This window comes from Henckelia pumila, chromosome 4 (genome assembly GCF_033568475.1).
Source record: "Henckelia pumila isolate YLH828 chromosome 4, ASM3356847v2, whole genome shotgun sequence".
NCBI classification, from domain to species: domain Eukaryota; kingdom Viridiplantae; phylum Streptophyta; class Magnoliopsida; order Lamiales; family Gesneriaceae; genus Henckelia; species Henckelia pumila.
The window spans coordinates 21,108,841-21,124,962 of record NC_133123.1 but is presented as its reverse complement, the minus strand read 5'-3'; the positions used below and the strand labels follow the sequence as shown (position 1 = coordinate 21,124,962).

Here is a 16,122-nt window from a genome sequence, read left to right as displayed (position 1 = left end):
AATATTTGATGCTAAAAGTTTGAATTCGAAATATATTTATTTAATATATGATTAGCTTAATGTTATTCAATACATATTATATTAGATCACGATCCATTAATTGTTAATTATAATCTCTTTAATCTAAATTATATTTCAAAGCATTAGTAAGATTTTGAATTGTTTATTTATTATTATGCCCTTGAGATATTTAAATTCCCAATATTGTCCATTGATGAATTCATTGAATTATAATATAATTAATTTAATATAACTGTTTTCTTTGGTTTATTTAATGGTGTAGTATATTAATTAATTTAATATAATTGTTGGTCTTCCAATCTGTTTCTGTTGTGACCCGTCCCAGAATCACCTATTAAATGAAATACTTCGGAATCACCTACTAACTTAACTAAACCATTGGGGAAATCTGCTCCCAAGCCCTGGTCACCGACCAACCACGGTACTCATTCTTGGTCCACCTGCAAACCTGCCTTGTCGAATGGGGTGTTCGGGATAAAAAGTAGGGACGTGGGCGCTAACGTCCAAAACAAAGATACGAGTACACAAGTTTATATGATGCATGCAACATGAAATATGAATGCTTTGGTACACTGATCAAGATCTGAAATATCATGCTCAGAACGTAGGCGCCACCAGTATGTGCATGCTGCTCCGAAGATCCAATGGGTGTCACACGTACTGAACCCGATCTTGGAACCTACCCGTCCTTGGTAAACCACAAACGCCCCTGTCGGTCTAGTAGGTGTCACATGGTACCCGATAGTACAACAAAACACTAGGGTTGAGTGACTCTAGAGCAACTGACTATCTCGAAAGGATAACAAGCTCAACATGGTATGTCAATGCTACATACAACTCATGAAAGTATAATCATGCATTATATGCCAGATAATAATGCAACACATAAACACGCATACTCAGTTGACTATCTCAGTCAGTACTTACGTACCTCAACTACTGGTCAAGCTGCACAAATGTCTATAGTCCAAGCCTGCATCAGTCGTCATCCCGCTGATGTCGAAGGCCCTGACCCAAGCACAGCTCCGCTATAAGCCCCGTAGCACCTTGTTATAGCCTTGCCTCGAAGAGATGACTAAAACACTAAGAATTACACACTGCATCGAAATCCACACACCCAAAACATGCACTACTATGAGAAGTATCGCCCCTTATAGACGACGATCGAACCTTATGAAGCGTTTGGAGCTTCTGATCGTTCAATCGGAACTTTTGATCTTTGTCCACCAAACGTGTGTCTTGTTCACTTCTTTGTCTGTGAGATTTCGGAGCATCCAAACTCATCCTCTACATCCGAACTACAACATACCTTCCGAAGCGTTTGGATCTTCCGATCCTGCTCTGGTCCAACTTCAGACCTTCCAAACTACCCAAACACTTGGAAACCTCCAAACTATTTTCAGACGTCCAGAATCCGATTTTCTACTCATTTTTCCCAAATAAGATCTCATTAATCATGCTTTAACTCTTTAAACATGCTTAGAAAATTTAATTACTTAAAACGAGAGTCCGGTTTCAACAGTTTCTTTTTAAATAATATGTATAGGAAATGAGAAAGACATCAAATGAGTTAGTATTACTATTTAAATCAATTTAGTTTTTCAAGCGGAGTTATAAGGGAAACTCGAATTCTGCAAAAAAAATTATAATTTCGTAAAGTAAGAAAAAAACACACACACACACAATGGGTTGAGGATGAAAGTTGTGTTTGGTGCAGAACGTATACTATTTTAATCTAAAACTTGTACTAAAATAGATTTTTGAGTTGGAGATGACCTAAGACCTAAATAATTGTTCTAGATTAATATAATGGAAAGGGAAAACTGCATTGTGTTCTTGAAATTTTGAACCTATTTAGATTATAAAGATAAAAACTAAATATCATATTAGCTTATGTCTATTTGTTTTTCAATAACGTTAATACACATATATTAATTATAAATTTTATAAATAATACTTTTAAAACTCCAAAAACTCGCAAATAATTTTAGATAAATAAATATTTTATATAGGGGTGGAATCGGGTCGGGATCCGTCCCGTAACCCCCTTACCCGATTCCCGTCCCGATAGAAATTGAGATATTTTTTTTCTCCCGATCCCGCATCCGAGAAGTGTCGGGACCCGAATGTTCGGGATCCCGTCGGGTCGGAAGAGGGTAATCCCGAATAATATTTTTTTAAAAAAAAAGTTCTATGTAAATATTTTTTTTTAAAAAAAATTATGAAAAAAATCAAACAATTTCTTAATACATTACAAATAAATTAAAATTTTTATATATATAACCACTAAAAAACTAAAAAAATTTTTTAGTACATTACAAATAAACTAAAACAACTACTTTATTAATAAAAAAACATATAATTATTTATAATAATAAAAAAAACAAAATAAAAATTTATAACTCAATGTTAATATTAAAAAAGATAAATATAAAAAAAATTATATGGTATATAATTATAAAACATTAATATTAAAACATATAATTAAAAAAATTATTTTTTTAATTAAAAAATATTATTAAAAAATATTATTTTTATATTCGGGTCGGGTCGGATCGGGAATCCCGTCGGGAAGAGTTGCCTATCCCGATCCCAATCCCGAAATTGATCGGGTCAAGAAAAATCCCGACCACTCGGGTCGGAAAAAGTTCGGGACGGAAAAAATTTGGGACGGGAACGGGTCGGGATTTATGTAAAATTTGTCACCCCTAATTTTATATAAATAAGATTGTCTTAGATTATACTTGATCATCCCGTTGTAAATTTTAAATTATGGATTACATGTATTTTTAATTAACATATAATTGATAATGAGATTTGTAGATTAATATCATTAGTATTTTTGTAGTAACCCGAAATCTGTTTTATAAGATTAAGTAGGTAATCATGTTTAGTAGTAAAAGATGCTTAAGGAATTTTAATATGATTAAATCGAGTGGATAAACGACCACAGAATTATCAGAAATGGGCCATATTAAAAAGTGGGTTCGGGTGGTTCGGAACCACCGAACTTGAATCAATTATGATTGGAAGATCCGATCAGATCGGAAGAAGCGATGTAGGTCGGAAGAAAGGTTTGAGATCAGAACTTCCGAACTTGATATCGGAACGTCCAAAGAGTTACGTCATGCGCACTATCGATGTGTCAAGTGTGGTAGACACGTGGGAAAACATGCAGATCAAAACTTCTGAAGTAGGGTTTATAGCTTCCGAAGATGATCGGAACTTCCGAAAAGGCAGATCGGAGCTTCCGATCAGAGGCTTTCCGAGACGTGGCGATCATGCAAGCTCAGTGCTTCCGAACTAGGGTTCGGAGATTCCAAACCCATGCCTATAAATAGGGGTAGAGACTCATATTTTATTGTGAGAAATGTGTGTGTGAGTTTCAGATTCAGTATAATTCTTAGGGTTTTAGCCTTATACTCGAGGGTCGGGCGATAACGAGGTGCTACGGGGCTTGTAGCGGAGCTTTGCCAGGATAAGGGCCTTCGACATTAGCGGGCTGACGACGGATTCAGGTAAAGCCTGAGATCACTATTAGTATTAGGGAGTATCTATTAACTTATTTAAAGCTTTTAGATCTTAGTGATGTGTAATTATATTGACTTGTAGTGATGGACTGTAGATGTTTAGGATAGTTTTTGAGGTACGTAAAGTAATAACTGAGATATCCAGCGAGTATTTCTGCTTATATGTTGCATTTTATGTGACATGATCTATATTTTACTGCTTTATATATTATGTTGCATTTGTATATTCATGTTGAGCCGAATCTCCTTCGATATAGCCATTTGAATAGGGTCGCTCAGCCCTACATTCTTGTTATATTATCGGACATCGGGAGACGTCATGATGACGGAGACTAATGCTACGGTGATCATGTAGAGTGTGTGGATGCACCCAGCGGAGTTGACCCCAGATGGTACTATACGCTCATTGGAGCCTAGAGTGAGCAAGATTAGACAGTAGACCAGTACCCAGTCATTTTGCATTCATCATATTAGATTTGTATACTCGTGCTTTTTGTACTGAGCGAGGTCGCTCACGTATGTGTAGTTTTTCATGGACACCCCATTCGACGGGGTAGTTTCAGGTAACTCAGAAGATGGACCTATGCGTAGTAGGTGATCTAGGAGAGGATGCAAAGGTTGTTGTTAGTCTACTTAAATCGTTCATTCGATTGGGTTGTATTTTAACTCTAATTTGGGTTTTATTTACCAGTTTTATTCTGTCGGTTCAGCAGTTATTTAAGTGTCCGCATTAATTTTGATTTTGGTTATCTGTTTAAGTTTTATTTCATGTTTAGTGTTTAGTTAGTAGGTGATCCGAGTTGGGTCATTACATTTTATGGTATCAGAGCATGCATTAATTATCTTTGGGACATAATTGATGACGTTTGGGTTAACAAAGTGAATTCTTGTAGATGGCTGGTTACGATGATGGTAACGGTCATGACAAGGATGGGCGTTGGAGTGGGAATACCCTGAGATATCCCCGTAGTCACCGTCATCGCCAAGAGAATGATCGTCATAGGTTCGACTTTCATAGGTTTCATTCGGATTGGACCTAAGCCAATGACCAAGCATGAGACTCCAGATGAAACAGAGGATTAGACGAAATGTGTAGAATGTTGTTTTCGATCCTTTTGTGACCGGAGGAGGAACCAGTGAAGATTCTCTACAAACAATTGGAGAGATTGTTATGAAGATCCTATCCCATCTACCAGATAATCGTACCCATCAATATTGGAAGAATCTCGTAGGGTGGTAAGATTGTTTAGATTTTGGTAGGGAGAGGTTTCTTCCAGGGAACTGTAATAGGGTTTCATAGACAGAATGTAAGATTTTCGCGTGTGTTGGATTTTATTATAAGAAACAAGTTTGTTGTAAGGGGTTTCCTTATATAAGCATTTGAATCATTTGTATTGTTGATTCCAGACATTTGGTTTATATAGTAACAGTGTTATCACACACCATTCGACGTGGATTGATTACTTCAAATGCTAGGTATTTATCAGATTATTAATATGATTGTTCAGATCAATAGATTAAGTATCTAATTTTGATTTGTGTTGCCCATGAGGTTAAATCCGTGATCGCATTGTTGTCTTCAGATGCTGTAGTAAATTCCTACTCCTTTTACTTCAGCTTAGTAAATTGTCTTGTTGGAATTTATTCATTTTAATTAATGATTTATTATTATGGCTCTAATGATTGATTATGCTAACTCTTGACGGCTGTGTTTTCTGTATTGCCTCTTCACCTTTCTCCAACCTTCAGGCACCCACTGTCCACTTCTTTCTCCTTTGTATAGCTTCTTCCCCTTCTAAATTCCATTTCATTTCGCATATCTTATTTACACTGTGCTTTTTTCTCATTTGTTCTTCCTTCAAGGTTTGATATCATGAGATGCACGATAGGGATCCAGTGCACTATCTGGTTTTGTTACAAGATCCGTCTCCCATTACTTTTTCCATCATTATCATTACTGATTATTGTTCATTACTTTTAATTTTTTTATTTTTCAAAAAAAAATTTATATGCAAGAAACTTGAAAAAATAATGTTTACACTTAATGTTAATTCATGTACGCTGCACACTTTCAACACATGCATTTAATCAAATTAATTAATTCAATGATTACCTAACTCTATATAAGTCAAGAAATAATCTCAATTTCACTCATATACAAAAATCCAAAGTATACATACATACATACATAATCTCTCATATTATTTTCGTTAGACAATGTTCATGCATTCCACGGTGCTAGCTATTTGCATTTCATGATCAGTTGCAGGGCAAGAAAAGCATACCGTCTTTGCTATTTTCTTCAGCATCTTCGTTCAATGGATCAACAAGCACCAGTTCGTATCCCAATAGGGCAACACCGTGAGGACAATATTGTGTCATAACCGTGATGGTTCACTGTGCATTTGTTAGACATCATCCAAGAAATTCTTATTTCAAGTTTATCTTTAGATTGTTCCCATGGTTAATGTTTCCTGCGAACAAACAAAAACATTTTCATTTTATAATAATTATTATATCCCTTTTGTGTCCCCATCTTTTTTGTTTCTTAATTATCCAATTTAACGACTATTAATGGTCACACACTTTGCATTCCTCTATGAAACAAGAATAAATTTTTCGTAAAATCTTGCTTACATTTCTACTGATAATGTACAACATTTATACAAGTTACATACCTAGAATAAAAGGTAACTAATCACTTGATTGATCCTATGATCATTTCGTATTCTAGATAACTAATAAAAGGAAAGAGTATACTAATTAATATCTACAATATCTCTTAAATAATTTCTAAAATTTTCAACATTCCTACTCAAGCTTAGGAATAGATATTTTACATTTCAATCTTTCTCCGGAGATTTTCATGACTTGGCCTTGTAAGACTATTGGTGAGGATATCGGCTTCTTGATCACGTGAGGAAATATAACATAGTTTGATACCTCCCTCTTCCATTTCATTCTTGATAAAGCTTTGGTCTATTCTGACATGTTTCATTCGATCATGTTGGACTGGATTGTTCACAATGCTAGTGGCAGATTTACTGTCACTATACACCTTGATCGGTGTACTGATGGAAATTATCAGGTCTTGCATTAATCTTTCTAGCCAAATAACTTCACGCATCCCTTGTGGAATAGCTCGAAATTCAACCTCAGCACTACTTCTTGCTACCACAGTTTGTTTCTTACTTCTCCATGTAACCAAATTTCCCCACAGCTTCGAGAAAAATCCAAAAGTTGATTTACAATCATCACTTCCAGCCTAGTCTGCATCAACAAATCCTGCAATGCTCCGATTATCACTTCTAAGGAGCATGAGTTCTCTGCCAGTAGTTCCTTTGAGATATCTCAAAATATGATTCACTGCTTCAAGATGACTCTGAGTTGGAGAATGCATGTACTGAATTGCATCAGTTTCTGATGGGGCTTTGACAACACCTGTCAAATATCCAATCTTTCCCTTCCCCTTGATTACAAGAATGACAGATTGAAACCATTCTATAAAATTCAATTCATTCAGCTTGTGTTGGGTGATTTGCAGTGAATGACTGTCAAATGACGGATTAGATGATATGGTTTAAGATGAAGTGACTTGAGTTTTTCCATCTAGAGATGCTTCTGAGGCCTAGGTAATTTAGGAGAGAAAAACACCTTGGATTGGTGTCTCTTATACCATAAAATAAGAATAATTATTCCATAAAATCTTGCTTACATTTCTACTGATAATGTACAACGTTTATACAAGTTACATACCTAAAATAAAAGGTAACTAAATCACTTGATTGATCCTATGATCATTTCCTATTCTAGATAATGCATAAAAGGAAAGAGTACACAAACTAATTCTACAATATCTCCTAAATAATTTCTGAAATCTTCAACACTCTACCACCAGAGATACTAAATATATAGTCACTTTGTATTATTGTTTTTTATCCTACAAAGTAAAAAATACATCTCTCTTTCCCAAAAAATGAAATAAATCAACACATGTACGTATTTTATAAAATGAATTAAAATGCTTCTTTTCATTATAAATTTATATTTTCACCTCATTTTATCTCATATTTCCAAAGTCTTTTCCTTTTGCCCATGAGGTTAAATCCATCATTGCATTGTTGTCTTTAGGTGTTGTAGTAAATTCTTACTCCTTTTACCTCAACCTAGTAAATTGTCTTGTTTGAATTTATTTAGTTTAATTAATGATTCATTATGCTGACTTTTGACGGCTGTGTTTTCTATATTGCCTCTTCACCTTTCTCCAACCTTCAAGAACCCACTGTCCACTTCTTTCGCTTTTGTATAGCTTCTTCCCCTTCTAAATTCCATTCCATTTCGCATATCTTATTTACAATTTGATTTGTTCTCATTTGTTCTCCCTTCAAGGTTCGATATCTTGAGATGCACTACAGGGTCCAGTGCACTTTCTGGTTTTGATAAATGATCCGTCTCCCATTACTTTATCCATAATAATCATTACTGATTATTGTTCATGAATTTTAAATTTTTTGATTTTTCAAATTCTTTTCTCTATGCTAGAAACTTGATAAAATATTGTTTACACTTAATGTTCATTCATGTACGTAGCACACTTTCAAGTTTCAAACAGATGCATTTAATCAAATTAACTAATCCAATGATCACTTAACTCTATATGAGTCAGGAAATAATCTCAATTTAACTCATATACAAGAAATCCAAAGTATACATATATACATAATCTCTCATATTATTTTCGTCAGACAGTGTTCATGCATTCCATGGTGCTAGATATTTGCATTTCATGATCAGTACTTGCAGGGCAAGAGAAGCATACCGTCTTTGCTATTTTCTTCAGCATCTTCGCTTCAATGGATATATAAGCACCAGTTATCCCAATAGGGCAACTACGCAAGGACAATATGGTGTCATAACCGTGACGGTTCACCGCTGATTTGTTAGACATCATCCAAGAAATTATTATTTCAAGTTTATCTTTAGATTGTTCCCATGGTTAATGTTTCCTAAGAACAAACATGAATATTTTCATTTTATAATAATTATTATATCCCTTTTGTGTCCTCATCTTTTTTGTTTCTTAATTATCCAATTTAACGGTTATTAATCATCGCGCTTTGCATTCCTCTGCCGACAGAGATAATAAATATATAGTCACTTTGTATTATTATTTTTTTTAACATACAAAGTTAAAATACATCTCTTTCTTTCCCAAAAAATAAAATAAATCAACACACGTACATCTTTTATAAAATTCATTAAAAGGCTTAATTTTAATTATAAATTTATATTTTCACCTCATTTTATCTCATATTTCCAAAGACTTCTCCTTTGCCCATGAGGTTAAATCTGTCATTGCATTGTTGCCTTCAGCTGTTGTAGTAAATTCCTAATTCTTTTACCTCAGCTTAGTAAATTGTTTTGTTGGAATTTATTGAGTTTATTTAATGATTCATTATTATGAATTTAATGATTTATTATGCTGACTTTTGACAGCTCTGTTTTCTATATTGCCACTTCACCTTTCTCCAACCTTGAGGCAAGGACTGTCCACTTCTTTCTCCTATGTATAGCTTTTTCCCCTTCTAAATACCATTCCATTTCGCATATCTTATTTATAATGTGCTTTGTTCTCATTTGTTTTTCCTTCAAGGTTCGATATCTTGAGATGCACGACAAGGGTCCAATGCACTATCTGGTTTTGTTACAAGACCCGTCTCTTATTTATTTTTCCATCATGATCATTACTGATTATTGTTAATTAATTTTAAATTTTTTTATTTTAAAATTTTTTTCTCTATGCATGCAACTTTAAAAAATAATGTATACACTTACTTCTCATTCATGTACGTTGCACACTTTCAAAGACATGCATTTAATCAAATTAATTAATTCAATGATCACTTAACTCTATATAAGTCAAGAAATAATCTCAATTTCACTAATAAACAAGAAATCCAAAGTATACATATATACATAATCTCTCATATTATTTTCGTTAGACAGTATTCATGTAATCCACGGTGCTAGCTATAAGGCATTTCATGATTAGTTGTGGGGCAAGAGAAGCATATTGTCTTTGCTATTTTCTTCAGCATCTTCACTTCAATGGATCGCAATAGGGTAACTACGCGAGGACAATATTATTTCATAACTGTGCCGGTCCATCGCTGATTTGTTAGACATTATCCAAGAAATTTTTATTTCAATTTTATCTTTAGATTTTTCCCATGGTTAATGTTTCCTATGAACAAACGAGAATATTTTGATTTTAAAATAATAATAATTATTATATTCCTTTTGTGTCCTCATATTTTTTGTTTTTTAATTACCCAATTTAACCGATATTAATCGTCACACACTTTGCATTCTTTTATAAAATTCATTATTTACTTTACGAAAAAAATCATCTCAATTTAATGCCATTTCCATGTTATAAAAAATTTATAAACATAAAATTAGATAAATAAATTAAATATATAAATTTTATAAACATATAATATCAAACAATTTACCGAAAATTAACTCGCTCAAAATTTTCATATAATAACTACATCAACTAACAAATAGTTATATTATATTATTACGTTTATTTCTTAAACAAAAAATTAATTGTATTAACTCATTTCAGCACAATAATAAAATTTAGTTCTTAACTAAACTTGATTTTTTTCTGAAACAAATTGTTAATTTTTATTTTCGCATCAATATTTTTTATATTTAAAAGGATAATTTTTCATTGTAAAAATGCTCATTTTTCATTGTGAATTTACATTTTCACCTCATTTTTTCTCAGTTTTACGAGGTTAAATCCGTCATAGAATTGTTGCTCTCAGCTTCCGTAATAAATTCTTAATCCTACTACTTCTGTTTCCTTAATTCCTTCAGCCAGTGTAATAAATTCTTATGACAATAACTTCAATGGATTATGTTCAAATGCGATGCATTTATTAAATAACAATTGTATAATCAATAGCACACAATTATATATATGTATATGTGTGTATAGTTTACAAATTATTAATTATTGAATTAAATGCGTAAAGTGTATATATCCAAACACTAGATGCAAGATAAGAATTAGTTAATGATTAGATTTAAAAATATTGATTCAAATATTAATCCATTGTGCCCCGACTTTTGGTTTTTAATAATGATTCTAATTTGCTATAAATATTGCATCAGACATAATTTACCAACCACAACATTCCATGCAGGGGCGTACGTATAGCATGGGCTTGACTGGGCTTAAGCCCAGAAAGCCCTCTACCTTAAAATTTTAGTAGAGGTATAATTAGGTCCAATTAATAACGAGCCCAGCAAAATTTTTTAGTTGAAAAAATTAGATTGGGCTTGAAGAGAACAAAAGAATATAAGATTGCTGAAAGAAAACAAAATTTTATTCATAAAAAATGTTATTCATTAAAAAACCTAAACGCCCAGTGCTCCCAGCCTCCCACGAATCAATTTTTAATTCTCTTATTTTCACCAAATCTCCATAGCCTCAGGTTCAAATTTAATTTTCTGCATATTTAATTTCTTGCAATCTTTCTACTAATTTCTCTAATTCTTGCTCGTATAATAAACTCAAAAAACTTGTTTTCCCCATAGTTTCTTCATCCGTGAGTTTGGGTCTTTGGGACTTTGGGTATTCAAAAATTTTGGATACTAAATGTGTTTCATAATCAAGGATGCTGGATTAATTCTTTCTTTTTTTCATTAATTGTTTGTTAACTTCGAAAATTTACTTAAAAGATACAGATTTTTTTAGGCTAAGAATAATCACGAAGATTCTGAAATTTAATGTAGAAGTTTGGATAATTATTTACAATTGAATATGTTATTCAATTTTGGGTCTTCGAATTTTTGAAACATCTCAATTGTGATAGTCAAAATGTTTGAAGTCTGGAAATTTGAGTTTTGCTTGGGTATTCGAAAAACTTGCTGGAATATTCATTAGGAGTTTTAGACTCAGTATTCTAAAATTTGTCAATTAATTTATATAATTAATTTTATGTTTGTCTAATTCATTCTGTGCTTTAACTTTTGGATAGTTTTTTTTAAATTTTTCTTTTTTGCTTTAGCCTTTGTCAATGTTGTAGTTTAGTGGCTTTCGTGAGTTTGGATATTTTAAATCTAAAATATTTAATATAATAAGATTTTTAATGTTAGTTATTCTAATTTAGACAATAAGTAATTTTTATTTAGCATTCTTTAGTTTGATTCCAATTTATTTGAACAGAGAAAGATAGAAAATGTGATATGCAACCGTAGCTATTTTCAATTATTTTCTTTTCTTTTGTTGATTGTTATTTTTTATGTTTATAATGATTGGAAAAGTGAAAGGGATATGTCGAAAAGGAAGATCAACGATTATTTTTCTCGAAAAGACAATGATCAATCAACAAATAATCAAATTGTTTCAAACGATCCTTCTCCTTCAAGTCCAAATGTACCACTGGAAACAAAAAAAATGAATCTTGTTCATGAAGTGGTAGATACAATAGAAAGCAACTATCCGTATTACGAGCGAGATCCTGGAAAACGACCCGTGATTTGGCAATATCCATGTGACAAACAAGATGAGATTCGGAAAGAATATGTTGGTATGGGACCATATCAACCTATTTATAATTATCTTCTTGTTGATTTTAAGCAACAAAGACGCAGTTTTCAGTCTTCTTGGTTTATAAAATTTCCGTGGCTTGAGTTTTTTGAAGCAAAGGAAAGTGCATTTTGTTTTCCATGCTATTTATTTGATACCCCTTCTTCACAACAAAAGAAATTTACAGTTGAAGGATTCAAGAATTGAAAAAGAGTGAATTGCAAAAATTGTCCATTGAAAAGGCATGAAGGAGAAATTAATTCACATCATAGTGATTCTATGCAAAAATGGAAGAGTTTGAAAAATGTTTCTCGGCATATTGACAGGAAAATAGTTAAAGAGTCAGAAAAAGTGGTTAAGCAAAATCGATTGCTTTTAAAGACTTTCATAAGAGCTGTATGGTGGCTAGCATTGCAAGGTTGTGCATTTAGAGGACACGATGAGTCATACAGTTCTCACAATCGAGGTAATTTTCTAGAACTAGTCAATTTTCAAGCTGAGTTATGCAAAGAAATTGGTGATATTGTTTTGTCTAAAGCGGCTAAAAATGCCAAGTATATAGCACCGTCAATTCAACAAGAGATACTAAAAATTATTGCGGATCTTGTACGAAGTAAAATTCGTGATGAAATTGAGGATGCTAAGTTTTGTATTCTTGTTGATGAGGCAACTGATGAATCCCATAAAACACAAATGGCTCTTGTTTTAAGATATGTAGATGTTGATGGGGTTGTTAGAGAGCGCTTTATGGAAGTTGTTGTTGTTGATGACACAAATTCTATAACTTTGAAAACACAAATTTGCAACATACTATCACACCATAAGCTTTTGGTGGAAAACATGCGAGGTCAAGGGTACGATGGTGCTAGTAACATGAGGGGAGAATGGAATGGGCTACAAGCTTTGTTTCTCAGAGATTGTCCATATGCCTATTATGTTTATTGTTTTGCTCATCGACTCCAACTTGCCTTAGTTGCAGCAGCTAAAGAGGTATCAGATGTATGGCTATTTTTTTCTAAGTTAACTTCCATTGTCAATTTTGTTACTATTTCTTCGAAGAGGCACTGTCAGTTACAATCAATTAGAGAAGATGAAATTGTTGATTTGATAGTGGGTTTAATCAAGTTTGTGCTTTACAACGTCCTGGATCTACTCGTTGGAGTTCACATTACACCTCTGTTGGCAGAGTTATTGAATTGTTTCATTCAATTTGTACACTTCTTGAAGATCTTATGAAAAAGGATCAAACTCTAGTATACGTGCAGAGTCTAAAGGTTTATATATTGGAATGATGACATTTGAATTTGTTTTCATGTTACTGTTGATGCATAGAATCTTGGAAGTATCAAATATGTTGTGTCAAGCATTGGGACGAAAAGATCAAGATATTTTGAATGCAATGAAGCTAGTCACAACTACAAAATTACTCTTTCAAAAGATGCGAAATGATGAATGGTTGGATTTTATATGGAGTGTAAATGATTTTTGTGGTGTTCATGATATTGAAGTACCTGATTTTTCTGATCCATACTTCCAAGGTACTAAACGTTCTTGTCAGCAGAAAAATCATTTCACATTGAAGAAGTATTATCATTTTCATGTATTCAATGTTGTGGTTGCCAAACAATTGATGGAGTTGAACAACAGATTTACTGAGAAATCAATGGAGCTACTCACTTTGTGTGATGCCTTGAATCCTAGTGATGGATTCAAATCATTTTTTGATAGTGCTATTTGTTCTTTGGCTAAGAAGTTTTATCCGTGTGATTTTTCTGGAGATGACATGGAACATCTGAGAAGTCAGTTAAATCATTACAAGCTTGATGTTTTTGAAGATCTGCGATTTAAAAATATCGATTCTCTTCCTAAATTATGTCGATTGCTAACCGAAACAAAGAAGTCAAAGATTTATTTCATGATTGATAGGTTGATCCGTTTAGTCCTAACTCTTCCGGTTTCTACTGCAACCACAGAGAGAGCATTTTCAGGGATGAAACTTCTCAAGACCCAACTTCGCAACAAAATGGAGCAAGAATATCTTAACAATGCTATGATTTTGTATATTGAGAGAGAGATTGCTCGTAATATTGATTTGGAATATATAATTGATAGGTTTGATCTTTTGAAAAATCGCAGACTGCGATTGAAGTAGTATGTATAATTTGGTTGATGTAACTTGCGAATATTATTTTTTTATGATTGTTTTGCTTATGTTATTTTAAAATGAAAGTTTTGGATTTTTCAATTTTTTGGTTTTTTTATAACTTATACGTTAAGCCCCCCGAAAAAAAAATCCTGGATACGCCCCTGATTCCATGCATACAAAATTTAAAATTATTAACCTAAGTGTTAGAAAAATGGAGATTACACCACTTAGAGATCTGCACGACCAAAAAAGAGGCTTCACTGTAAACATTTTTCGTTCTTCGACAAGGAGAAGAGGCACCAACTAGGAAGGGAAACACGACAATGAGAAAGCTGATTTTCATCGATGAGCATGTACGTATTTGTTGAGAAAGATAGGCAAATTTAATTGACTTTTATGTAGCGGAAGCGTTTGATTCTTTTCCCCTTCAGTGATACTATCGGATCAAAGTGTTTTCATGATATCAATATCAATCAAGATAATATGCACGAATAAGAACGATACAAAGATTTTTACGTGGAAAACCCAAATTAGGGAAAAACCACGGGACCGAAGTCCACCAAAAAAATCTCCACTATATCAATAATGGTTACAACGTATTCCTATAATAATAGGAGATAACAACAACGCTCCCTAGAACAATTTAATGGATACCAAGAACTTCAAGAACAACGATTTTTGGATGACACACTCGATCTCATTTTACAAGTAGAACTCACACAAATCTAATCACGTAAAAAATTCTTTCTGATGTGGAAGATCGGACATCGCCGTAACCACAGAGTATAATAAAATTTATTTAAATGACTAGGCTACAAAAAAACACTCAATATTGCTTGTGTTTTTGGGATTTCTTGGGATGGTTTTGGAGCAAAGGTTTGTGATCTATTTATAGGCAAAATTTGGGGGGTTGTTGAAGTGTGTGAATGACATCAAGTTTGGTAGCCACCATGGTTGATTTGAATTATTGAATCCAAAAAAAGTTGAGTTGAATTCCAATAATTCTCCCCCTCAAACTCATTCTGTGGATTCAATCAGACCCGCTGCACTTCTACATCTTTCCAACTTTTCTTTTGGCAATGACTTTGTGAACATATCGGAACCACTTTCATCAGTATGTATCTTCTCAAGATGTAACAACTTGTCGTTTAACGCATCTCGGATCCAATGATACCTCACATCAATATGCTTCAACCTTGAGTGAAAACTGGAGTTTTTACTCAGATGGATTGCCCTCTGACTGTCACAGTAGAGCGTAAACTTGTCTTGCCTTAGGCCTAAATCTTGTAGAAACTTCTTCAACCACAGAAGTTCTTTGCATGCTTTGGTCGTGGCTATGTACTCGGCTTCTGTTGTGGATAATGCCACACACTTTTGAAGTTTTGATAGCCATGAGACTGCTATATGTCATCAAGTATCCAGATGTGGACTTTCTAGAATCAACATCACCAGCCATATCTGCATCGGTGTAGCCTTCTAACACAAGTAGGTTAGTTCCAAATCTCAAACAAAATCTAGAAGTACCTCTCAGATATTGGAATATCCATTTCACTGCTGACCAATTATCGTTGCCGGGATTTGAGAGAAATCGACTTACCACGCCAACTGCGTGAGCGATGCCACGTCTTGTACACACTATTACATACATCAAACCGCCGACTGCTAATGCATAAGGAACACTTTCCATTTCTTTCTTTTCTTCATCACTTGTAGGACATTGGCCTGAACTTAGTTTGAAGTGCCCTGCAAGTGGAATGCCAACGGTCGGTCTTTGCCTTATCCATTTTGAATCTTTCAAGAACTTTCTCAATGTATTGTTC

The 16,122-nt window shown here is 33.4% G+C and overlaps 2 protein-coding genes across 2 annotated transcripts; both read left to right on the top strand.

The window, feature by feature from the left end:
• The first annotated feature begins 9,659 nt into the window (after nucleotides 1-9,659).
• Nucleotides 9,660-14,073, top strand: LOC140860633 (uncharacterized). The gene is made up of 4 exons (XM_073263636.1): nucleotides 9,660-9,674; nucleotides 10,348-10,392; nucleotides 10,911-11,059; nucleotides 12,483-14,073. Exons 1-4 carry the CDS (start codon nucleotides 9,660-9,662, stop codon nucleotides 13,390-13,392), a joined length of 1,119 nt encoding a protein of 372 aa, XP_073119737.1. The 3' UTR covers nucleotides 13,393-14,073.
• Nucleotides 13,448-14,308, top strand: LOC140860632 (uncharacterized). Its single transcript, XM_073263635.1, has one exon. It carries the CDS (start codon nucleotides 13,448-13,450, stop codon nucleotides 14,306-14,308), a length of 861 nt encoding a protein of 286 aa, XP_073119736.1.
• The last annotated feature ends 1,814 nt before the right edge of the window (nucleotides 14,309-16,122 follow it).